The sequence below is a fragment of the Podarcis cretensis genome (genome assembly GCF_951804945.1).
Source record: "Podarcis cretensis genome assembly, chromosome: 6".
Classification (NCBI taxonomy): Eukaryota; Metazoa; Chordata; class Lepidosauria; order Squamata; family Lacertidae; genus Podarcis; species Podarcis cretensis.
Genome location: NC_137175.1, coordinates 3,205,483 through 3,231,735, shown reverse-complemented (window position 1 = coordinate 3,231,735; position 26,253 = coordinate 3,205,483). Strand labels below are relative to the sequence as shown.

At 48.3% G+C, this 26,253-nt stretch overlaps 1 protein-coding gene across 2 annotated transcripts in view; it reads left to right on the top strand.

Annotated features, from left to right (window-relative positions):
• Window positions 1-26,253, top strand: part of HCK (HCK proto-oncogene, Src family tyrosine kinase) — a 38,339-nt gene that overhangs the window by 1,138 nt on the left and 10,948 nt on the right. For both annotated transcript variants that reach the window (XM_079979531.1, XM_079979530.1), the window contains exons 2-9: window positions 10,132-10,237; window positions 11,869-11,911; window positions 13,200-13,299; window positions 15,885-15,983; window positions 17,372-17,475; window positions 21,062-21,214; window positions 21,536-21,688; window positions 22,856-23,038. In XM_079979531.1, the coding sequence (XP_079835657.1) occupies window positions 10,133-10,237; window positions 11,869-11,911; window positions 13,200-13,299; window positions 15,885-15,983; window positions 17,372-17,475; window positions 21,062-21,214; window positions 21,536-21,688; window positions 22,856-23,038 (940 nt within the window). In that variant the 5' untranslated portion in view covers window position 10,132. The remainder of the gene's footprint in view (window positions 1-10,131; window positions 10,238-11,868; window positions 11,912-13,199; window positions 13,300-15,884; window positions 15,984-17,371; window positions 17,476-21,061; window positions 21,215-21,535; window positions 21,689-22,855; window positions 23,039-26,253) is intronic.

The window sequence follows — 26,253 nt, the reverse complement described above, 5'->3', positions numbered from 1 at the left end:
AGGCAAGTAATTTGCGCCCCCTAACCCGTGGATTTGCGCCCCCTAACCCTATCCCTAACGCTAACCCCCAGATTTTGCGCCCGGTGCGGCCGGGCCCCGCCCTGCACCCCCCACGCTATGCCACTGCTCCCCCTGCAAAAGCTGCAATCCACTGCTCACCCAGTGGGGGCGGGGATACAAGTACCTGCATTTTCCCCCCCAATAGTTGTGTGAGGAAAGGCTAACCATTAGCCTGGCTGCCTCAGAATGTTAAAAAGGTTAAGGGGACCCCTGACCATTAGGTCCAGTCATGACCGACTCTGGGGTTGCAGCGCTCATCTCGCTTTGCTGGCCGAGGGAGCCGGTGTACAGCTTCTGGGTCATGTGTCCAGCATGACTAAGCTGCTTCTTGCGAACCAGAGCAGCTCACAGAAACGCCGTTTACCTTCCCGCCGGAGCGGTACCTGTTTATCTACTTGCACTTTGACGTGCTTTCAAACTGCTAGGTTGGCAGGAGCAGGGACCGAGCAATGGGAGCTCACCCCGTTGCGGGGATTTGAACCGCCAACCTTATGATTGGCAAGTCCTAGGCTCTATGGTTTAACCCACCACCATGGTTTATTAAAATCACACACACAAACTTTGTCCAGAGGTATAACTAGGGTTTCCAACAAACCATGGTTTGTTATTGGTTTATGAACTTTGGTTTGTTTTAACTGCAGCTTGTCGTCATGCTTGAACTTGACACCCCCTCCTGAACCAAGGTTTGTTTGGCCACACCACCTCAGTTGCAGGAGCAACTGGAAAAACAACAACGAACAAACAAACTTTGGATAAATAAGCCATTGTTTGTCTGATTGTCTGTGCGGCAACTCATGGTGAACTTGTAGTTTGTCAAACCACAGTGTAGTGTTACATGGAAACCAGACAATTTTCTCCTCCAACACTGCTGCTTTTGGGGGTAAAAAACTGAGCCCACATCTCCACCCAGGGTCTCCAAGGAGTTTGGGCTGGAATGTGCACCTAATATTCTTATTGTTGTTTCCTTAGTTTTGGTATATTTGAAAATCATCTCTCTTCCTCTCTCATAAATAAAATGAAATATTGGTTTGCTTCTGTGACCCAGATAGCACGTCACAGTAAACCATAGTTGATGGTGGGTTGTCCTGTCCCCTCAATGCACAGAGGAAACAAACCATGGTTCCTAGTATCAGGCACATTGCACATAGGTCTAGGGCACAAATTTACATTAGCTATTGCATATGTATGAATGCTTCTGAGCAAATTGTGCAGAGTGTATTGTGTGTGTCATAGACATATCTCCACCGAGCTACCCCCCAACAACTCTCCTGCTGGGTCAAGTATGTCCATTGTGGTTGGTTTTGCTCCAACAGAGCACGAGGTCTCTTAGAGGCCGAGGGATGCTCAGCGCATGGGCTCCAGAAGGCCAGGGATGCTCTTGTGAGCCCAGCAAGATCTCGCAAAAGCACTCCAGAACTGGTGCACCAACAGGGCTTTGCCCCCCACCCCGCCCCCCCTCCAAGCAAGGCAGAGAGCTGAAGAGCTCATACCACACTGTTTCTGCTTGGCTTACGTGGTGTGGAAAGAGCTTTCAAGCTCTTGGCTTTGCTTACATTAAACTTGCAGAATTCAACCAGCCGGCCCCTAGCCACACATGGTTGAAATTGCGCAATCTAAGTGGCCAAAAGATTCGATTGCATATTCTCTCTGCAAATGCAGGCAGCTTTAGCGTGACTCGGCAGGTTTGATGTTTCAGACAGGTGAGCCCCTGCTGTCACTCCTCAACTTCAGCACACCTTGAAAATATTCCCCGTGTCAAAAAAACTAAAGGAACTTTTATGAAAGGGAATTAAGATAATGGACCTAAGGGTTGCTAAAGAATCACTAAACAAGAATGCAGGGATGGGGAGGTATGGGGAAGTCAAAAGAAAGAAGGGTATGAAACGATCAGTTGGAAATTATGTTGTTTTGTGGTACTTTTGTTATCTGTTTGAAAAACGAATAAAAATTATTATAAAAAAAAAAGAAAATATTCCCCGTGTCGTCAGCACCATTTTATTCAAATTGATCTCATAATTTGTACTTGCACACACTTTTGCCAATTAAAAAATATTTGTGCAATGGTGCTTAAGTGGAAAAATGTGTTGATGCAAGTTTTACACCGGTCTTGAAAGACCTACACTGGCTCCCAGTACGTTTCTGAGCACAATTCAAAGTGCTGGTGCTGACCTTTAAAGCCCTAAACGGCCTCGGCCCAGTATACCTGAAGGAGCGTCTCCACCCCCATTGTTCTGCCCGGATGCTGAAGTCCAGCACCGAGGGCCTTCTGGCAATTCCCTCGTTGTGAGAAGTGCAGGGGGCCTTCTCAGTGGTGGCACCTGCCCTGTGGAACGCCCTCCCACTAGATGTCAAAGAGAAAAATAACTACCAAACTTTCAGAAGACATCTGAAGGCAGCCCTGTTTAGGGAAGCTTTTAATATTTAATAGGTTATTGTATTTTAGTGTTCTGTTGGAAGTCGCCCAGAGTGGCTGGGGAAACCCAGCCAGATGGGTGGGGTATAAATATTTTATTATTATTATTATTATTATTATTATTATTATTATTAACAGATTTCCTTCTTTCTTTTAGAAAAGTGCAACATGCGCCCTTTCCAACTGGGACAATTTCAGGCCACTTTCATGCCATACTTTTAAAGTTCTGTGATACCACTTTAGACAGCCCTTGCTTCCCCCAAAGAATTTTGGGAGTTGTAGTTTGTGAAGCTTGCTAAGAGACACCCCCCCCCATTCCCCCCACAGATCTACAATTCCCAGAGTTCGCTATGAAGAGAGATTGGCTTTTAAATCGTTCTGGGAATTATAGCTCTGTGAGGGGAATGAACCTCAGTAAATTTTGGTCTTTTCAGACGAGATCGGGCGTGTTCAGGGTAGTATGGCCGTAGACTAAATTTTGGTCTTTTCAGACAGCCCCCCTGGAGGTAGAAAGTTTGAGAAGCCTTGACCTAATCCAATTTTTTAAGTCACAAAGCTTATCTCATCGTGTGACAGTGAATGCAAATAATTAAATTCCCCACCTTTTTTTTGGCCAACGGACCCATTTGGAAACTTCAGAAGGCTTCGCGGGCGCCAGTCGCAAAATGGCTGCCGTTAGACAGGAGCGTAACACCTAATAGCTGCCACATCTAAAAGATAGAAAAAAAAGAGATTGGGGACCCAAAATGGAGCAAGCAGCTCCTACCCACCCTGTCTTGGGCACTGTAGATTTTTGAGGGTATATTTACTGGAACGCTTGTGGCCACCGTAGGAAAGAGGAGCTGGCAGGGCCCCTGAATCAAATTATGCACTGTGGGGAAAAGTCTTAATTTCCTGAGAAAGTTCTTCTTCCTCATGCAAAAGCATGATCAGTGCACAGGGGCTGCCTTGTCTGCAGATCTGATGAGCCATAAGACAAGTTCTCTTTTTAAATTATTTTAAAACCATTGCTAGGAACCAGTGGGACACGAGTGGTGCTGTGGGTTAAACCACAGAGCCCAGGACTTGCCGATGAGAAGGTCGGCTCCCGTTGCTCGGTCCCAGCTCCTGCCAACATAGCAGTTCGAGAGCACGTCAAAGTGCAAGTAGATAAATAGGTACCGCTCCAGCGGGAAGGTAAATGGCGTTTCCGTGCGCTGCTCTGGTTCGCCAGAAGCGGCTTAGTCATGCTGGCCACATGACCCGGAAGCTGTACGCCGGCTCCCTCGGCCAATAAAGCGAGATGAGCACCGCAATCCCAGAGCCGGCCACAACTGGACCTAATGGTCAGGGGTCGGGTCCCTTTACCTAGAAACCAAAGGTTGACCTGGCTCTCTTGAGACAGGAACACTGTGTAGCAGAAGAATGAAAGGAAGCTGCCTTATACAGAGGCAAACAATCTATTTAGCATCCCCTCCAACATTTCTCCAATGAAAATAGACATATCATCATCATCATCATTTTATTTATACCCCACCCATCTCACCGGGTTGCCCCAGCCACTCTTGGCACCTTCCAACATATATAGAAACACAATATAAAACATTAAAAACTTCCCTATTCAGGGCAAACTTCAGATGTTGTCTAAAGTTGTACAGTTACTTGTCTACTTGGCTTGAGAGTTGCATAGCTCCATACCCTCCAACATTTCTCTGATGAAAATAGACACGTCCTAAGGAAAAGGACGCGGGTGGCGCTGTGGGTTAAACCACAGAGCCTAGGACTTGCCGATCAGAAGGTCGGCTCCCGTTGCTCGGTCCCTGCTCCTGCTAACATAGCAGTTCGAGAGCACATCAAAGTTCAAGTAGATAAATAGGTACCGCTCCGGCGGGAAGGTAAACGGCGTTTCTGTGCGCTGCTCTGGTTCGCCAGAAGCGGCTTAGTCATGCTGGCCACATGACCCGGAAGCTGTATGCCGGCTCCCTCGGCCAATAAAGCGAGATGAGCGCCGCAACCCCAGAGTTGGTCACGACTGGACCTAATGGTCAGGGGTCCCTTTACCTTTAAGGAAAAGGAGGAAATTCCGGGATCAAATCAGAACCTGGGATGGCTTCTGTAAATCTGGGGCTGTCCCTGCAAAATAGGGACACTTGGAGGGTCTGATCTAGCTTAGTTTGGAGGGTCTGATCTAGCTGTCACTGACAGCTGACAGCTCAGACAGGCCTACCTGGAGATGCTGGGGCCTCTTCTCCATGCAAAGCTGCTGGCCCTACATTTGCAAATGTGCAATACATTAAAATGCTTAATATTGCACCGTTGTCGGTTTGGGGGGTCAGTTTCAGGTTAAGTACCGTATTTTTCGCCCTATAGGACGCACAGTCCCATAAGGCGCACCTAGTTTTTTGGGGGGGAAATAAAGGGGAAAAAATTATTTCCCCCCCCCCCAGGCGCGGGGCTGGGGCGGGGGAGGCCCGCCGGAGCTTCCCCCGACCCCAGCCCCCAAACAGGCAGCTCTCTGCAAGCCGTGGGAGCCCAGCGCTGGCTCCCGCTGCTTGCTGAGAGGTCCGCGAAGCCTGGACGCACTGAGCTCAGCGCGCGCAGGCTTCAGCACGCAGGCAACTCTCCGCAAGCAGCGGGAGCGCTCCCGCTGCTTGCGGAGAGGTCCGCGAAGCCTGGAGAGAGAGAGTGGGGTCGGTGTGCACCGACCCCTCTCGCTCTCCAGGCTTCACCGAAAGCCTGCATTCGCCCCATAGAGCGCACACACATTTCCCCTTCATTTTTGGAGGGGGGAAAGTGTGTCCTATAGGGCGAAAAATACGGTACTTAATTCGTTCTGGAGGTCTGTACTTAACCTGAAACTGTTCTTAACATGAAGCAACACTTTAGCTAATGGGGCCTCCCGCTGCTGCGCTGCCACACGATTTCTGTTCTCATCCTGAAGCAAAGTTCTTAACCTGAAGCACTATTTCTGGGTTAGCGGAGTCTTTAACCTGAAGCGTATGTAACCTGAGGTACCACTGTATAAACACTGACAACTGGGAAACAATGGCCTGCGAGTGCTCCCGTTGGAGAACAGCCTTTACCAAAGGTGTCCTGGGCTTTGAAGACACTTGAACTCAGGATGCAAGGGAGAAACGTGCTAAGAGGAAGGCACGCTTAGCAAGCCCTCACCATGATCAATTCCCACCTGGAAACCTATGTCCCCACTGTGGAAGGACGTGTGGATCCAGAATTGGCCTCCATAGTCACTTATAGACTCATTGTTAAAACCGTGTTTATGGAAGACAGTCTTACGTGGCTACAAGTGATTGCCAAAGAGGAAGAAGAAGAAGAAGTGGAAGAGAATCTAAACTAGTCAGACAATTCTCTTAGGACAATGACCTCTGCAGGCCACTTAAGTGTCCTGGTCAGCACCCCAAAAAATGAGCTAGGTTGCAAGAACTACAAGTGAGTGGTGGCACCATCTGGGCAGATAGGTGCCCCTCATCTCCTAGCTGCTAGGTAGGAGAACAACTGCCAAAGTTTTGGGGTGTGAGCTGAGCTGGAAGCAGGCAGGAAGCTGGATTCACAGAGACCTGCTTGCTCTGTTCTGGGTTCAAAGCAGTGACTCATGGAGAAGCAAGATCTTTTGGGGTATTCATTCTGTCGGCCCCTCTTATCTTATGTTCAGGTTGTAGATACAGTCATACCTTGGTTGTTGAATGCCTTGGTACTCGGACGTTTTGGGTCCCGAATGCCGCAAATCCAGAAGTGAGTGTTCCGGTTTGCGAACGTTTTTTAGAAGCCAAATACCCATCACGGCTTCCGATTGAGTTCAGGAAGCTCTTGCAGCGAATCAGAAGCCACGTCTTGGTTTTTGAGCCGTTCCGGGAGCCGAACAGACTCCCAGAACAGATTAAGTTTAACAACCAAGGTACCACTGTGTGTGTAAATAAAGCCATATATGCAAAAGACTAGGGACACAGGTGGCGCTGTGGTCTCAACCACTGAGCCTCTTGGGCTTGCCGATCGGAAGGTCGGCAGTTCGAATCCCTGTGATGGGGTGAGCTCCCGTTGCTCTGTCCCAGCTCCTGCCAACCTAGCAGTTTGAAAGCACACCAGTGCAAGTAGATAAATAGGTACCACTGTGGCAGGAAAGTAAACAGCGTTTCCATGCGCTCTGGTTTCTGCCACGGTGTTCCATTGTGCCAGAAGCAGTTTAGTCCTGCTGGCCACATGACCCAGAAAGCTGTCTGTGGACAAAAGCCAGCTCCCTCGGCCTGAAAACGAGATGAGTGCCGCAACCCCATAGTCTCCAGGGGTCCTTTACCTTTTACCTATGCAGTGGTACCTTGGGTTACAGGTGCTTCAGGTTACAGACTCTGCTATCCCAGAAATAGTACCTTGGGTTAAGAACTTTGCTTCAGGATGAAAACAGAAATCACACGGTGGTGGTGCGGCGGCAGTGGGAGGCCCCATTAGCTAAAGTGGTGCTTCAGGTTAAGAACAGTTTCAGGTTAAGAACGTACCTCCAGAACGAATTAAGTTCTTAACCCAAGGTACCACTGTATCCAAAATACACTGCAGTCTCTGTTGACCTTCATTCCGAGGAAATTAAACCCTGAGTAAGTGCCCGGAAAGCCTTGGAGTTTCCCCGCTCAGAGATTGAGGTGGCGTGAAACAGCACTTTATAGCAAAAGAACGTCCCGTTTTGAAGTTCTGCTAGTGCGAACCCCTGCAAAGTGGCAGGCTGATGGACCAGTGGTCTCTGGCTCTGTGTGTGGAGCGGCTTATGACAATGCTGCGAACAAGGCTTAATTGCCCCGAAACACACAGTTCCACCCCAGCAGTGCCTTGGTCTATTGCTGCAAGTACCATATTTTTTGCTTTATAAGACTCTTTCCCTCCTAAAAAGTAAGGGGAAATGTGTGTGCGTCTTATGGAGCGAATGCAGGCTGCGCAGCTATCCCAGAAGCCAGAACAGCAAGAGGGATCGCTGCTTTCGCTGCGCAGCGATCCCTCTTGTTGTTCTGGCTTCTAAGATTCAGAATATTTTTTTTCTTGTTTTCCTCCTCCAAAAACTAGGTGCTTCTTATGGTCTGGTGCGTCTTATAGAGCGAAAAATACGGTATGTTCAGAGGCACTTTGGGCCTGTTGTTGCATGTCACCCTTCCCCAGCTTCTGACCAGCGTTCGGAATTAGCCAGGTGCCTGGCGCATTTTGCGAGTGGGAGTTGTCTGATTGCAAGCAGTTTGAGAAGTCTTGGCGACTGAGACTCAAGATTTAAAATTGCTTCCACTGGCACCGAGGGCACAAGAGGAGAAATGCCTCCCCGATGTTTTGGGAGCAAATAGCACCCGTGATGGCCGGAGCTGGCGCGAGTTGCCATGCAAACGTCTGGAGGCCGCCATTGCAACAAATGCAATATGTAAAGATCGAAACCCAAAATGCTGGCAGGTGGAGGCCAATTGAAACCAGTAGCTTGTGTGTGTGCTTTGTGTGCTTCTTCCTGTCCCCGGAGAGAGAGAAGAAACTTTCTCTTCCTCCTAACCAACTTCCCCTGCGCCGAGGAAAGCTTATCTCATACCCTTGTGGCGCCGCTTTGGGCTAGTGGCCCAAATTCTGTTCCCTATGTGCCATGCCTCTTGATCGACTGAGCTGAGAGCGCCTTCTGCTTTTCAGAGACTGAGAGGGGATGTTAAATGTCCACAGGGGATCATGTCAGTGGGGAAGGAAATGCCCTTTCCCCACTTGCCTCCTATCACAGCTCTGTGGTTATTGTGGTGGCCATGGTTCGTAGGGAGATAATGCTCTAGGGTGAGTGTTTTTCCTGAGAGCGTAAGGTATTAAGAATAGTCTGCTATTCATGATATGTGGTGGGAATGTAGATAAATTTAAAAAAAATGGGAAATGATATATAATGAGTTGAAGAAAATGTTTAAATTAACATTTGTAAAAAAAAAACCAAACAGAAGCATTTTTGTTAGGGATTGTAGGAAAAGACCTGCCAAGGAAAATAAAGAATCTATTTACGTATGAGACATTTAAAAATTCTGGGAAATTAATTCTGGGAAATTTTAAAAAATTGGGAAATGATATATAATGAGTTGAAGAAAACGTTCACATTAATATTTGTAAAAAAAACCAAGAAGCATTTTTGTTAGGGATTGTAGGAAAAGACCTGCCAAGGAAAATAAAGAATTTATTTATGTATGCGACAACGGCGGCAAGAGTCTTGATAGCACAAGGATGGAAGAATGAGGAAATCCCGACAAAAGAACAGTGGCAAGAAAAATTGATGGATTATGCAGAATTGGCAGAATTGGCATGCAAGCTACGAGACAAAGACAACTGTGACTTTAAAAAAGAATGGGAACTTTTTACAAACTACTTAAAAAGACAACAAAATGAATTGGACTTCTTGGCAGGTTTTGAATAAACATACACAAATTTATTGATTGTTACCATAATAGACAGAGAATTTGAGGATCTTTACAATATGCAGAGAATAGCATGTGTTGAAAAATCAGAGAGAGGAGCTGAGGGAAGTCTTGGGGGTTCTTCCTAGGGTGGGGGAGGGGAAAAGGGGGGGACAATGAAAATGATATGTTTTGATAATTTGTTATGTTGAAATTCTTAATAAAATTATTTAAAAGAAAAAAAGAATAGTCTCCTGGATCAGGCCAATGGCTCATCTGGTCCAGACTCCAATTGTGCAAGCCGGATTCAAGCGCAAGGCTGTAGCACCGCATGAGTGAAGGCCTCCACCTGAACTTCAAAAACAAACCATAAGCACACAGCCAACACTTCCCTGCACACAGAAAAGACATGGGGAAAAGTTGGAGGCAAGATCATCTTCCTGAAGGGCTTGCTTTCTGCGTGCAGGGAACTCGGTTTCAACTCCCGAATTTTGCACCTGCTGCGCAGCCTCACAACTCTGATCATCTGTGAGGAAAATTCCTGTCCCTGGTAGCAGCAGGAGCACCGCCGCTGGGTTAGTCTTTTAAATATTGCTTTGCCTATTTCAATAATGATGGACGGGCCACAGGATTAGCTTGATGCTTCCAGAATTATGTTGGCTTGAGTTACAAGGACAGAAGAAGAAAGGGTCTGTTTGGGATGCAAATTGGATGCATCTCAACTCAGGCGCTGAGGGTGCTGTGCTCAGGTGGTTTAGCCCGTGAATGCAAAATATGATGCTTATGGTTGCCCACAAAAGCTCACAGTGTTACTATTGGTTTGTAAAGCCCTTAACGGCTTGGGACCAGTTTACTTGTGGGATATGCCCTCTTGACTGCACAACATCATACTTGTTCTGCACTTGCAAGAAACCAATCTGTTAGTGTGGCAGCACCTGCACTTTGGAACTTTCTGCCACTTGACACCTTGGCTGTGCTTTTTGACAGTTGCCTTAAAACATTGTTATTTAGGCAAGCCTACAGACGTGTCGAAGTTACCCGTGTTTTTATTTCTTTTTAGCTGCTGTTGATCTTAACAATCTTCTGAATATTTTAAACCACCTGCTTTTACTTGTTTTAATCAGCAATGTTAATGTTTTGTTTTATATCTCTGTAAACCGCTTGGAGATTTCCTTACCATCAAGCGGTACATAAATTTTGTTAGATAAATAAAGAAAAACACATATTTTCGTCTAGAGCCTGGGCTTAGAATCTCTTCTCTCTCTCCCTCCCTTCTCCCAGAATGGGCTGCATGAAATCCAAAGAAATCGACCTCAATAAAAAAGACTCAGGACCTCGTCAGAGCTTGGGTGATCTGAATAATTACATACCAGACCCCACTAACGCTGTAAGTCTAAATTACTTGCCAGTCTCAAAGAAAAAGTCAGGAGAGATACCGTATTTTTTGCTCTATAAGACTCACCTTTTCCCTCCTAAAAAGTAAGGGGAAATGTGTGTGCGTCTTATGGTGGCGAATGCGGGCTGCGCAGCTATCCCAGAAGCCAGAACAGCAAGAGGGGTTGCTGCTTTCACTGTGCAGAGATCCCTCTTGCTGTTCTGGCTTCTGAGATTAGGAATTTTTTTTTTCTTGTTTTCCTCCTCCAAAAACTAGGTGCGTCTTGTGGTCTGGTGCGTCTTATAGAGCGAAAAATACAGTATTTTACGAAGTGTTAAGGGTATTTAACGGAGTGTTAAGAACTTTCTGATGGTAAGAGCTGTTTGACAGCAGAACAGATTCCCTCCAAAAGTGGTGGACTTTTCCTTCCTTGGAGGTTTTTAAGCAAAGGGCTGGATGGCCATCTGTCATGGATTGGTTAGCTGTGATTCCTGCATTTCAGGGGGCTGGAACAGATGGCCTTTCGGGGTCCCTTCAAACTCTTGAAGCATTTGCTTTAAAGGCTGGTATATTTGTGATGGGATAAGCTTTTTGGGGGTTAGAGATCACCACTAGAGGAAGCAGTCTCTAACCCGTAAGAGCTGATGCCATCTTCCGTAAGGCCAAGAGAAAAGAACTCAGGCCAATATAAGTTTGAATAGCGGGAGTGGTCCCTACTCGCAAATCAATAGTCAATTGTAACAAGAACTAATTCATTCAAAAGTATGTATTCTGACAAGAATTACAAACTCAAATAGAGTTATGACTGTTTTACTATTTTTGTTAATTTAGAATTTAAATGTACTTTCATGTAATATTAGATACTTCCAGCTGATCGAAACAGGGCCCTGTCCTGGTTTCTGATCCATAACTGACTTCTGACTTCTGCTCAATGATTGAAACTAAGACCTTGACATTGAATCTGACTTTGGGCTAACATGAACTTACTGGTTTCTGATCCATAATTGGATATACGTATCCTTATGAGTTTGAGTTGGTAATCTCTGTTTGAGTTTGTAATTCTTGTCAGAATACATACTTTTGAATGGATTAGTTCTTGTTTCAATTGACTACTGATTTGCGAGTAGGGACCACTCCCACTATTGAAACTTATACAGTCATAACTCGGGATAAATACGCTTCAGGTTGAGCACTTTCGGGTTGCGCTCCGCAGCGACCCAGAAGTAATGGAGTGCGTTACTTCAGGGTTTCGCCGCTTGTGCATGCGCAGACAGTCAAAATGACATCACGAGCATGTGCGGAAGCGGCAAAACGCAAGCCACACATGCGCAGATAGACTGCCGCGTCTTATGTTCTGTTTGGGATGTGAACAGGGCTCTGGAACGAATCCCGTTCGCATCCCGAGGTACCACTGTATTGGCCTGAGTACTTGGTGTGCTCTTTTCTCTTGGTATATTTAACAACAAGAACTCCATCTTCCGTAAGGCCGGCAAGGATGTGACTTGTCTCCTGAAATAGCTGGAGGGCACCAGTTTGGCAAAGCGTGCTGCAAAGACTGTGCAGGAGACTGAGGGTTAGAAATGCTGTATTGTGGAGATTCGGTTTTCCTGTTCATAAATTATTTCTGTTCTCTTGCATCCCAGCTTGGCCCAGCACCCAGCAAACCGAAGCCTTCCGCAACTGATGGTATGTATGCCTGCCTCTATGGTCTGTCTTGGCGGGAGGGGAACCCATAGATCTGTGGCCCCTGGCCTACATCAGAGAGCTGTGTGCTGCAAAGACATACGTCCCCTTGTCAGCCATGGGCTCAGCTTTCCACATCCATAAAAAGGTAAAGGGTAGAGGAACCCCTGACCATTAGGTCCAGTCGTGGCTGACTCTGGGGTTGCGGCGCTCATCTCGCTTTACTGGCCAAGGGAGCCGGCGTACAGCTTCCGGATCATGTGGCCAGCATGACGAAGCCGCTTCTGGCGAAGAAGAGCAGCGCACGGAAACACCGTTTCCCTTCCCTCTGGAGCAGTACCTATTGATCTACTTGCACTTCAATGTGCTTTCGAACTGCTAGGTTGGCAGGAGCAGGGACTGAGCAACGGGAGCCCAGCCCGTCGCAGGGATTCGAACTGCCGACCTTCCGATCGGCAAGCCCTAGGCTCTGTGGTTTAAGCCACAGCGCCAGTCACCTCCCTTGCTCCACATCCATACCTGCCTGTCAACCAGCTGGTTTTATTTGTTTTATTTCATAACGTTTATATACCGATTGCAAAAACAACAACAACAACAATTTATTTATACTCCGTCCATCTGGCTGAGTTTCCTCAACCACTCTGGGCGGCTCCCAAACGAGTGTTAAAAACAATACAGCATTAAATATTAAAAACTTCCCTAAACAGGGCTGCCTTTAGATGTCTTTTAAAAATAGGATAGCTGCTTATTTCCTTCACATCTGAAGGGAGGGCATTCCACAGGGCAGGCGCCACTACCGAGAAGGCCCTCTGCATGGTTCCCTGTAGCTTTGCTTCTCGCAATGAGGGAACCACCAGAAGGCCCTCAGCGCTGGACCTCAGTGTCCGGGCTGAACGATGGGGGTGGAGACGCTCCTTCAGGTATACAAGACCGAGGCTGTTTAGGGCTTTAAAGGTCAGCGCCAACACTTTGAATTGTGCTCGGAAACGTACTGGGAGCCGATGCAGATCTCTCAGGACCAATGTGGTCCCAGCAGCCGCTCCCAGTCACAAGCCTAGCTGCCGCATTCTGGATTAATTGCAGTTTCCGGGTCACCTGCAAAGGTAGCCCCACATAGAGCTACCTTTGTTTACAATAAAACAACCACAAAGATAGAACAATAAAATTACCAATAAGGAAATTCAGCAACAATAACTTAGCAATAATTTAGCTGCCGGCGAAGTGAGGTTTGTCCCTGCGTCCAGAGTAAACACTGAGTTTGTGTGAATACAACCCTTGCTCATTCTCGCAGGAACAGAAGAGTTTATTGTTCTGGCTCTTTACGACTATGAAGCCATCCACAAGGAAGACCTGAACTTCCAGAAGGGCGACCGTCTCAAAGTCCTAGAGAAGTAAGTACAAGACCCCCTCTAGTGCAGCTGTTTATTGAGCGAAGGTGTGTGGGGGGGGGGGTCTAATCTAGGAGTAAGTGGTGGGGGGCCCTGATCTGCTTTCTTTGGGAATCTGGTTGACCCAATTTTGTTATATCCTGTCTATGCTGGATCCTCATAAGTGTTAGGGCTGCTCTGCAGGGGTGGTTTTTTTGCCTGCTTTCAGTTTGGTGGGGCAAATCCGCCCCCGCCCCTCGCACAGTAAGTGGTATTAGCTCGTTTAAGTTCTTGCTAAAAATCATAAAAATAGGTTTCATATATAATACAGTATACTTCCTGTCGGCTATTTGCAGATTAGTTGCACCGCAGAAGGCGTGCTGGGGAGACCACACATTCAAGAAACGCAAAATAACTTTTGCTAGGTTTTAGAAACAAAAACAAAAACTCCTTTTACACTAAATTACAATATATCAATAAGCATGACCCATCTACCAGGGTACTGAGAGAGCTACATGCTGCTGTTTATACCATACCCAACAGCTTAATTACTACAACTTAGCAGCACCTGCGGGACGCAGGTGGCGCTGTGGGTTAAAGCCTCAGCGCCTAGGACTTGCCGATCGAAAGGTCGGCGGTTCGAATCCCTGCGGCGGGGTGCGCTCCCGCTGCTCGGTCCCAGCGCCTGCCAACCTAGCAGTTCGAAAGCACCTCCGGGTGCAAGTAGATAAATAGGGACCGCTTACCAGCGGGAAGGTAAACGGCGTTTCCGTGTGCGGCTCTGGCTCGCCAGAGCAGCGATGTCACGCTGGCCACGTGACCCGGAAGTGTCTCCGGACAGCGCTGGCCCCTGGCCTCTTAAGTGAGATGGGCGCACAACCCCAGAGTCTGTCAAGACTGGCCCGTATGGGCAGGGGTACCTTTACCTTTACCTAGCAGCACCTGCTATACTGCTTCATGGCTGTAAAACTAGGTCACGTTATTTGCTCTGGCCTTTAAAGAAATACACATCTTGTGGAACCATAATGAACCTTCAAATTTAAACAGACCATTCATCACTTCCATGCTACAAGTCTAAGACACAGAAAGCCATAGCTGTCAACGTTTTCCTTTTTTTAAGGGAAATTCCCTTATTCCAAAAAGGATTCCTCACAAGAAAAGGGAAAAGAAAAGGGAAAACCACAGAGCCTAGTGCTTGCCGATCAGAAGGTCGGCGGTTCAAATCCCCGCGACGGGGTGAGCTCCCGTTGCTCGGTCCCTGCTCCTGCCAACCTAGCAGACTGAAAGCACGTCAAAGGGCAAGTAGATAAATAGGTACCACTCCAGTGGGAAGGTAAATGGCATTTCCGTGCACTGCTCTGGTTCGCCAGAAGCGGCTTAGTCATGCTGGCCACATAACCCGGAAGCTGTACGCCGGCCCCCTCGGCCAATAAAGCAAGATGAGCGCCGCAACCCCAGAATCAGCCACGACTGGACCTAATGGTCAGGGGCCCCTTTACCTTTATGCAGAAAGCATGTAGAGGCATTCATATCTCTACACTATGAAGCAACTTTGGTTGTATAGCTCTTTACTTGCTGTTGCTTCCTTCCAGGGTATTGTAGTTTATTTATGGTACTGAGATGTCTGTTTCCAGCTCCCATCTGACAGATCCTAAGCTTACGTAGCAGAGGTATTTCCCTTGGGGACAAGGAAGGATTATAAAACCTGTTTAAATTCATAGCATAGGTAGACTTGCCCCCAGAGAATCCTGGAATTCCCAGCACCCTTCACAAACTGCAGTTCTCAGGTTTCGTTGGGAGGAGCCATGTGCTTTAAATATACAGGGTGAATAATAATAATAATAATAATAATAATAATAATAATAATAATATATTATTTATACCCCGCCCATCTGGCGGGGCTTCCCCAGCCACTCTGGGCGGCTTCCAACAAAATATTAAAATACAGTAATGCATCTAACATTAAAAGCTTCCCTAAACAGGGCTGCCTTCAGATGTCTTCTAAAAGTCTGGTAGTTGTTGTTTTCTTTGACATCTGGTGGGAGGGCGTTCCACTGGGTGGGTGCCACCACCGAGAAGGCCCTCTGCCAGGTTCCCTGTAACTTGGCTTCTCAAAGTGAGGGAACCGCCAAAAAGCCCTCAGAGCTGGACCTCAGTGTCTGGGTAGAACGATGGGGGTGGAGACGCTCCTTCGGGTATACTGGGCCGAGGCCGTTTAGGGCTTTAAAGGTCAGCACCAACACTTTGAATTGAATGCAGCCATAGACCTTTGCAGCCCATTCAGACAACTACATAGACACGTGTTGGTGGACCTTGGGAAAGTCTGTGGCTCATAGCCCCTGAACCCTTGCCACACACCCTTTAAGATGCATTTTAGCCTTTACCCAAGCACAGCATCTTATATCATGCCTTGAATACGTTTTGGCGTTTGGCAAACCTCAGCAGCAAGCGGCCTGCATTGCAGGGGTGTCGCTGCGGGGAATGCCTTTCTGGGCATCTGTTTTTGAACTTGCCATTTGGAGCGTGTGCTTGCTGCTTCTCAGTGACAGAAGACTGATATTCTCTACCTCTTTCTGCCCCCCTTCCTCTCTGTTTCTTTCTCTCTGCAGCTCGGGCGAGTGGTGGAGAGCCAAAGCCCTCTCGACAGGCCAAGAGGGTTATATCCCCAGCAACTATGTCGCCAGAGTCAACTCGCTGGAGACAGAGGAGTGAGTCTGTTCTGTGGCTGGGGGGTGGCGAAGGGGGTCTTCTCGGCACGGCGCTTATCTAGGACTGCAATTAAAGTGCCGTTTGTGCTGGGGGGTGGGTGGGATAGTGAACAGGGGCAAATGACCCTCTCCACCTAGCCCTGCCAGCTTCCACTAGAGTAGAATTCCCTAGTATCAACCCCAGCGTTGATGGATTTTCACAAGGACTTTAAAAAATAAATAAGAAATTAAGAAAGTGGACCAAAGTCTCTTTATGTACGCCACAGCAGCAGCAAGAAAAAATGCTTGCCCCAAAACTGGAAACTGCAAGAAATTCCTACTATTGACGAGTGGCAGGCGAAATTGATGAGATATGCAGAGCTAGCCAAACTGATGGGAAGAATTCAGGATCAGGACGATCAGAGGTTTCAAGAAAGTTGGAGTAAATTTATGGTGTATATAAAGGATAATTGTAAAACTTTAAAAACACTGGCAGGATTGAAATAGCTCTTACAATGTATGACAGATATAAGGTTAAAAAGTAGAATACAGTGGTACCTCGGGATGCAAACAGGATCAGTTCCGGAGCCCCGTTCGCATCCCGAATGGAACGCAAGACGCGACGGTGCGTCCGCGTGTGCACGGGTAGCGTTTCGCCACTTCTGCGCATGTGCGTGATGTCATTTTGCGCATCTGTGCATGCGCGAGCGGCGAAACCCGGAAGTAACTCGCTCCGTTACTTCCGGGTTGCCGCAGAGCGCAACTCAAACGCGCTCAACCCGAAGCGCATTCAACTTGAGGTATGACTATGCGCGATATAAGAAAATAAGGGATTCCTGCTGAAGAGAGGGAGGGTTGCAACCTCGGCAGAGCTAGAGGTATTTATGTGATTTAATGTATTGTATTGCAAAGGTATGTGTAAGGAAAATAATAAAATTTTATTTAAAAATACCGTATTTTTCGATCTATAAGATGCACCAGACCACAAGACGCACCTAGTTTTTGGAGGAGGAAAACAATAAAAAAAATATTCTGAATCTCAGAAGCCAGAACAGTAAGATGGATCTATGCGCAGTGAAAGCAGCAATCCCTCTTGCTGTTCTGGCTTCTGGGATAGCTGCGCAGCCTGCATTCACTCCATAAGACGCACACACATTGCCCCATACTTTTTAGGAGGGAAAAAGTGAGTCTTATAGAGCAAAAAATACGGTAATAATAATTTTAAAAAAATACAGAATTTCAAACTGATGTGGAAATGTGGAGAAGCGAACTAAAGTTTGGGAAAATGAGAAACTGAAATGGACCGATTTGCCCCCCACCCCTGCCTGCTTGGGAAGGTGCACAGCGCATGCAAAGCCAGACCTGGCTTGCTCACCCTCCTGTTTTGTGACTTTTGCCCCCCCCCCCAGGTGGTTTTTCAGAGGCGTCAGCAGGAAGGACGCTGAGCGGCAGCTGCTGAGCCCTGGGAACGTGATAGGCTCCTTCATGATCCGAGACAGCGAGACAACCAAGGGTAAGTGGTGCTGCTTCCTGTGTGCATGTGCCAGATCAGCTCTTCCCCACAAACAGCTGGACCCGCTGGAGAACAGATGCCCTGTTGTTCAGAGAGGAGCTGCTCACACATAGAAGGAGCCTGCTGGATGCCTCTGGGAAACCCACAAGTGGGGCAGAGCAAATGTTGCCCTTGCTCAGTTTGCTTTTCTCTTCCACCGTCCAGTGGCGTAGCAAGGTCAGGTGGTACCCAGGGCGGAAAATTTCCCCACCCCCACATTGAAATTTATTTATTTTTGCCTGCAAAAATGGTTTGACTTTACAGTCATACCTCATGTTACGTTGGCTTCAGGTTGTGCGATTTCAGGTTGCGTCCCACGGCGACCCGTAAGTACCATAACGGGTTACTTTCGGGTTTCGTTGCTCGCGCATGTGCAGACGCGCAAAATGATATCACGCGCATGCACAGAAGCAGCAAATCGTGACCCCCGCATGCGCAGATGCGCAGACACAGGTTGCGTTCTTTTCAGATTGCAAATGGGCCTCTGGAATGGATCCTGTTCACAACCAGAGGTGCCACTGTAATCCATTTTCTTTTGCGGAGCCAAAGTTGTGGAGCTTTTTAGTTGTGGAGCTTTCTTTGGGGAAGCCAAAGTTGTGGAGCTTTTTTGGGGGGGAGATCACACGCCTTCAACATGGAGTCTGCCGTCTGCCCTACAGCCTGCGTGCCAAAACCAAAGCGTCTCTCGCAGACGTTGAGTGCCGCACAGCATTTTGTCACACACACCCCCAGAGGTGGCACTCAGGCTGGACCACAACCTACCGTATTTTTCACTCTATAGGACACACTTTTTCCCCTCCAAAAATGAAGGGGAAATGTGCGTGTGTCTTATGGAGTGAATGCAGGCTCCTTGGCTTCAGCGATAGCAACGCGAAGCCTCCGAAGCACAGAGGGAGAGCTCCCCCCCTGCTCCGGAGGCTTCGTGTTGCTTTCGCTGAAGCCGCCTGAAGCCCCTGGAGCGCAGGGAACTCCCACTGCACTCCGGGGGCTTCAGGAAGCTATCCGCAAGCCTTCGGAGCGCAGCAGGAGTTCGCGCTGAGCTCCAAAGGCTTGCGGATAGCCGCTTGAAGCCTAGAGAGCAAGAGGGGTCGGTGCACACCGATCCCTCTCGCTCTCCAGGCTTCGCTTCGCTGGAGAGGTGCTGCACAGTTTTCCCTCTCTGTGCAGCGCCCCTTCAGCGAAGCGGGAGGAGAAATGGAAGGGGCTCCGTCTCTCCTGAGCTTCGCTGAGCAGAGAAGGGGAGAATTTCCCCCCCCTGTTCTCCCCCTCCTATGGTCCAGTGCGTCCTATAGAGCGAAAAATACAGTACCTTGCTACACCTCTGGCACCATCCTGATACAGCATCTTCCTTTCCTCTCTCTTCCTGTGGGGCAGTCCCAGAGTGGAGGGCTTGGGCAGGCCCCACTTGTTGTGTGAGCCTCTCCAGTGCAGGGGGCTGAGATTGGATTGGGGACAGTGGCGTAGCGTGGGGGGTGCAGGGGGGGCCGGCTGCACTGGGCGCAACATCTGGGGGGGGCGTGCTCGCTGCCTCCGGAGTCGCCAAAGAGCCTCTGGCGCAGGCTGTAGCAGAGCCCCATGGCAGCAGCCCAGGCAGCAGCAAGAAGAAGCTGGCAGCGGCGGCAGGTTAGGGGTTAGGGGCGCAAATTACTTGCCTTGCCCCAGGTTAGGGGGCGCAAATTACTTGCCTTGCCCTGGGTGCTGACAACCCACGCTACGCCGCTGATTGGGGAGGAAGTGCTGGTGATCCAGTGGCACTTTCCAGTTCTCCCTCCTGCTGCTGCTACAGGACAGGTTGACCCACCTCTGCTTTCTGCAAGCTTTTCCCTGTGTGTGACTTGCAGGAGGAGGAGGAGGCGCTGACAGCGGCAGGGAGGTTAGATGGCCAGGTTCCTGCCTGCCGCCTGAGGAGGACAGGTCCTGCCCTGCCACCTGTATCGCTTGCTTGAGCAGGGTGTTCTTCCGCAAGGACCACACGAGAACCCAAACGGCCACTTGCAATCTTCCCCAACCCCTGGGTGAGTCAAGGCAATCATAGGGCGGGGGTCAGTAGGCTGACTTGTGAGGGCGGGGCTTGAACATAGGAAAGACAGACTCTGGCCTGGTTTGTGTGTAACACACAGTTTAGGGAAATACTTTCTCATCGTTCAAACCCTGCCTAGTGGTTTGTTTCCTGCCAGCAAACCACAATGGGGAAACCATGGCTTGCTGGTTAACAGACCTCGGTTTGTCTTAACTATGGCTTGGAATTCCTGGCAAAACCTATTTGGTGTTTCGCAACTTTCCGACTAGTCGCAGGACCTTAGCCAGACCTAGCAGAGTAAACGCAGAATCCATGGAAGCAATTGGCGACTGGACTGCAGGATAGACGAAGCAGGAACCAGGAACTTGTAGTTAGGTGTTTATTATATACAGTGGGCTATTTACAGGAACAGAACACGGATCTTTAGCTTGCTCTCTCATACACGACTCACAACTCCTACACTGACACTGACCCACTGAACTAACAGTTAGTAGGCCATTAATTAACCCTCCCTTGAGAGAGCTTGACCAATCAAGGAGCTGTCTCCATGCCTCTTTATCATCAGGCAGACTTATTCCTTCACATGGCCTTTTGGCTGTCTGCCAAACCCTAATTGACTCTGCATGAGTAGCTGCACGTACAAAGTTTCCCAACAGGAATTGCATGTGAACCGTGGTTTGCTTGGCCAGCCCACCGGAGACACTTGCCAAGCTAAATAGGCACAAGGTGAGAGCAGTTGGTAAACAAACCATGGCTAACTTGTAGTTTGCTAAACAAACCACGGCTTGAACCAGCCTCCCCCAGCCTGGTGTCCTCCAAACGTTGTGCACAACTCCCATCAGCTGTGTGGCTGGGGCTGATGGGAATTGTACAGTGGTGCCTCGCAAGGCGAAATTAATCCGTTCCGCGAGTCTCTTCGTCTTGCGGTTTTTTCGTCTTGCAAAGCACGGCTATTAGCGGCTTAGTGGCTATTAACGGCTTAGCGGCTTTGCGGCTATTAACGGCTTAGCGGCTTAGGGGCTTAGCGGCTATTAACGGCTTAGGGGCTTAGAGGCTATTAACGGCTTAGCGGCTTTAAGAAAAAGGAAACAAACTCGCAAGAACTCGCAAGACGTTTCGTCTTGAGAAGCAAGCCCATAGGGAAATTCGTCTTGCGGAACGACTCAAAAAACGGAAAACTCTTTCGTCTTGCGCGTTTTTCGTCTTGCGAGGCATTTGTCTTGCGAGGTACCACTGTAGTCCAAAACTTCAAGAAGGCATACCAGGTTGAGGAAGGCTGCCTTACACAAACCATGGTGTAGTGTTTCATGCAAACCAGGTCATTGCGCCCAGCCTGAGGCAATGTCCATATGGCAGATACCACCAGTAGTTTTATTTGTTTCTCGTTGAAGCTGGCTCCTTAGAAGCACTCCCTTCCTCCCGTTTATAATGGACAAGATCCAAAACCCAAAGAGCAGGTATGGGAGAACAGGTGAGATGGTCACGTGAACCTCCTTTCTCAGTTTGCATTCCTCCCTCTTGGCCCAGGTTCTTACTCCTTGTCTGTGCGAGATTTCGACAACCAGAAGAAAATGGAGACAGTGAAGCATTACAAGATTCGGACACTGGACAGCGGCGGCTTCTACATTTCTGCTCGGAACACCTTCAGCAGCCTGCAGGAGCTGGTCAGCCATTATAAGGGTGAGCCTGTACTGGGTGCTCCCTGGAACACCTCAATGTCATTGTGACTGGCTCACGGTCACCCAGTGCGTTTTACAGCCAAGGGGGGATTTGAAGCCTGGTCTCCAAGGTCTCTAGTCCAGAACTCTGACCACTAATCCACGCCACTCTCTCACGTATCTGCGGTGGGTTCATACAAAGGCTTCTCCATGGTGGCACAAGTGCAGCTCTTCTCAGCGTAACAAAATTTGTGGTCCGTTTGGGGCCTTGTTTCCAAAAGTGCCAGCCTGTAGCCTTGCCTTGGGATCCTGCAGGGTAGAATAACCTGGTGTTCTTTTCCAGGGCAAGCTGATGGTCTGTGCCAAAAGCTGAGTTACCCTTGTATCGCTCCGAAACCTCAGCAGCCCTGGGAGAAAGATGCCTGGGAAATTCCCCGCAGCTCTCTGAAGCTGGAGAAGAAACTGGGAGCTGGGCAATTCGGAGAAGTCTGGATGGGTAAGAATATCGGAACTGGACTGTCAGATGATGAGGCTGAGGGAGCCCCTAGTCCTCTGTGTTAGTTCCCTGTGATGGCCAGCCAGATGGGCTTCTGGGAAGCAGAGTTATACTGCCTCTGAACATGGAGGGTCCATTTGGTAACCATCGGTTGCAGCCAATTCCATATGTAATAAATAATAATAATAATAATAATTATTATTATTATTATTATTATTATTTATTTATACGCCCATCTGGCTGGGTTTCCCCAGCCACTCTGGGCGGCTTCCAACAAAACACTAAAATACAATAACCTATTAAACATTAAAAACTTCCCTAAACAGGGCTACCTTCAGATGTCTTCTGAATGTCAGGTAGTTGTTTTTCTCTTTGACATCTGGTGGGAGGGCGTTCCACAGGGTGGGTGCCACCACCGAGAAGGCCCTCTGCCTGGTTCCCTGTAACTTGGCTTCTCGCAGTGAGGAAACCACCAGAAGGCCCTCGGCGCTGGACCTCAGTGTCCAGGCAGAACGATGGGGGAGGAGACGCTCCTTCAAGTATACTGGACCGAGGCCATTTAGGGCTTTAAAGGACACTTTGAATTGTGCTCGGAAACGTACTGGGAGCCAGTGTAGATCTTTCAAGACCGGTGTTATATGGTCTCGGCGGCCGCTCCCAGTCACCAGTCTAGCTGCCGCATTCTGGATTAATTGTAGTTTCTTCACATGTTCATGAAGAAACCCCAGGAGTCTGGAACCATGCTGCCTGATGTGCTAGCTTTCTAGATGCAGGGTGCTTCTGACACTGGGTCTTGCCAAATAACGCCCGTAGGCTTTGGGGGCCTGTTGTTTTAGTCTAGAAACTGTTCTTAGCTAAAGCTGAAGAATTCCGTAGCCCGTTCCACACTCTGCTTTTACACTGCACCCCACGCTTGCCTGGAAATCAAAGACTGCACAACATCCCTGGGCATCAGTTAGCATAGTGTTTGGGGTCTCATACGGTCCCCCTGGGTATGATGATGGAAAGCTCCATTTCCCATGATGGATAGCTCACTTGGACCCTTGACCTCAGGCTCATGAGTTTGAGCCCCATGTTGGGCCAAAGGATTCCTGCATTGCAGGGCGTAGGAATGGATGATGCTCTGTGATTCTGCCACTCTGAAACAGCCCCTTCTCTCCTCTCCAGCCACCTACAACATGCACACAAAAGTGGCCGTCAAAACCATGAAGCCAGGGAGCATGTCTGTGGAAGCCTTCATGGAAGAAGCCAACATCATGAAGACCCTGCAGCACGACAAGCTGGTCAAGCTGCATGCTGTCGTGACCAAGGAGGAGCCTATTTACATCATCACCGAATACATGGAGAAAGGTGAGACGCAGAAATAATAATAATAATAATAATAATAATAATAATAATAATAATAATAATTTATTATTTATACCCTGCCCATCTGGCTGGGCCTCCCCAGCCACCCTGGGAGGCTTCCAACAAAGTATTAAAATACAGTGGTCTGTTAAACATTAAAAGCTTCCCTAAAGAGGGCTGCCTTCAGATGTCTTCTAAAAGTCTGGTAGTTGTTGTTCTCTTTGACATCTGATTGAAGAGTGTTCCACAGGGCGGGTGCCACTACCGAGAAGGCCCTCTGCCTGGTTCCCTGTAACTTCGATTTTTGCAGTGAGGGAACCGCCAGAAGGCCCTCAGCGCTGGACCTCAGTGTCCAGGCTGAACGATGGGGGTGGAGACACTCCTTTGGGTATACTGGGCCAAGGCCATTTAGGGCTTTAAAGGTCAGCACCAACACTTTGAATTGTGCTTAGAAATGTACTGGGAGCCAGTGTAGATCTTTCAAGACCAGTGTTATGTGGTCTCGGCGGCCACTCCCAGTCACCAGTCTGGCTGCCACATTCTTAGTTGTAGTTTCCGGGTCACCTTCAAAGGTAGCATTGCAGTAGTCCAAGCGGGAGATAACCAGAGCATGCACCACTCTGGTGAGACAGTCTGTGGGCAGTTAGGGTCTCAGCCTGCGTACCAGATGGAGCTGCTAGACAGCTGCCCTGGACACAGAATTGACCTGCACCTCCATGGACAGTTGTGAGTCCAAAATGACTCCCAGGCTGTGCACCTGTTCCTTCAGGGGCACAGTTACCCCATTCAGGATCAGGGAGTCCTCCACACCTGCCTGCCCCCCATTCCCCAAAAACAGTACTTCTGTCTTTTCAGGATTCAACCTCAATCTGTTAGCCGCCACCCATCCTCCAAGGAGCGGAAGGTTCTGCAGCAGCCTTTGCCCACCTGGTGCTCTCCAGATGTTTGGGACTACAGACTCAGCCGGCACATCTGGAGGGTGCCCGGTTGGTGAAGCTTGTTCCATCCCCAAGCCTCTATCCCCAAAAGGAGGTTTTTGCAAAAGGCATCTGCCCAACAATACCTTTTCCACTCATCCTTCTCTATCTTTTTTTCAGCCTTCTCATCACAATCAAGAAGGCTAGAAATTGGAAACATTTTCAAACTCGAGTTCCTTTTTTTATATAAGGGTTTTTAAGGACTGTTTTCACATAACAAATTATTCAAACAAATCATTTTCATTATTTCCCCCCTTTTCCCCCCCTCCCACCTCCCCAAAAAAACCTTCCTCCCCCCTAGGACTTACCTCAGCTCCTCTCTCCGATTTCTCAACCAATTTTAACTTCTGCATATTATAAAATTGTATACAGTGGTACCTCAGGTTACATACACTTCAGGTTACAGACTCCGCTAACCCAGAAATAGTACCTTGGGTTAAGAACTTTGCTTCAGGATGAGAACAGAAATCACACGGTGGTGGTGCGGCGGCAGTGGGAGGCCCCATTAGCTAAAGTGGTGCTTCAGGTTAAGAACAGTTTCAGGTTAACAACGGACCTCCGGAACGAATAAAGTACTTAACCTGAGGTACCACTGTACATCATTATATTATCTATCTACTATGTTGACCCTTAATAAATTTGTGTATGTTTATTCAGAACCTGCCAAGGAGTTCAGTTCATTTTGTTGTCTTTTTAAGTAATTTGTAAAAGGTTCCCATTCTTCTTTAAAGTCACAGTTGTCCTTGTCTCAAAGTTTGTATGTTAATTTCACCAGTTCTGAATAATCCATCAATTTCTCTTGCCACTGTTCTTTTGTCAGGATTTCCTCATTCTTCCATTCTTGTGCTATCAAGACTCTTGCCGCCGTTGTCGCATACATAAATAAATTCTTTATTTTCCTTGGCAGGTCTTTTCCTACAATCCCTAACAAAAATGCTTCTGGTTGTTTTTTTTTTACAAATGTTAATTTGAACATTTTCTTTAACTCATTATATATCATTTCCCAGAATTTTTTAATGTCTCTACATTCCCACCACATACTCTGGTTTCTCTTCAGATTGTATAAATCTTTCGCCTTTTATTGAAACCCGAGTTCCTTAAGAATCGGGGTTATTGCCTTGTTTTTGGCAGCAGGCAGCCAGCATCTACAGGGCTGGTACAATTTAGCAGCATTCTGCGGAGGCGCCGTCAGCTCCCAGGACACGAGTGCCACATGCCACGGAGGTTGCGCAGGATGCAGCACGCAGCTGGGAGGAAGAGATAGCTGGGTGGGGAGGCCAGATGCAGCATGGGAACGAGGAGGAAGAAGATAATAATAGAATTGCAGAGTTGAAAGGGACCCCGAGTGTCATCTAGTCCAACCCCTGCAATGCAGGAATCTCACCTAAAGCATATCTGACAGGTGGCCACCCAACCTCTGCTTAGAAACCTTGAGGGAGGAGAGTCCACCGTCTTCTGAGGGAGTCTGTTCTGCTGTCTGACGGCTTTTGCCATCAGAAAGTCCTTCCTGATGCTTAGCCAGAATCTCCTTACTTGTAACTTGAATGCATTTGTTCAGGTCCTGCCCTCTGGGGCAGCAGAAAACAAGCTTCTCCATCTTTCATGCAACAGTCCTTAAGATATTTGAAGTCAGATGGCGCTGTGGGTTAAACCACAGAGCCTAGGATTTGCCGGCGGTTCGAATCCCCGTGACAGGGTGAGCTCCCGTTGCTCAGTCTCTGCTCCTGCCAACCTAGCAGTTCGAAAGCACCTCATAGTGCAAGTAGATAAATAGGTACCACTCTGGCGGGAAGGTAAACGGCGTTTCCGTGCGCTGCTCTAGTTTGCCAGAAGTGGCTTAGTCACGCTGGCCATGTGACCCGGAAGCTGTACGCCGGCTCCCTCGGCCAGTAAAGCGAGATGAGCGCTGCAACCCCAGAGTTGGCTACGACTGGACCTAATGGTCAAAGGGTCCCTTTACCTTTACCTTTATTATGAAAGTGCCTTTAACTCTAAAGTGGGAGTAAGCCCCTCTGGAACAGAGATTACTCCGGAGTCCAGATGCAGAAGACTCAGCTGCATAACTGAGAGGCCACCTTACCAGATGTCCCTGCAAAACTTTTTGGTGCTAATTATGATATAGGGCAGCCTTTCTCAACCTGGTGCCCTCCAGCCATTTTGGACTACAACTCCCATCAGCCCCTGGGAAAGGCTGATTATTGGGAGACAGGGTGGGGTAAGCCCGTGTCTCTGAGCATCCAG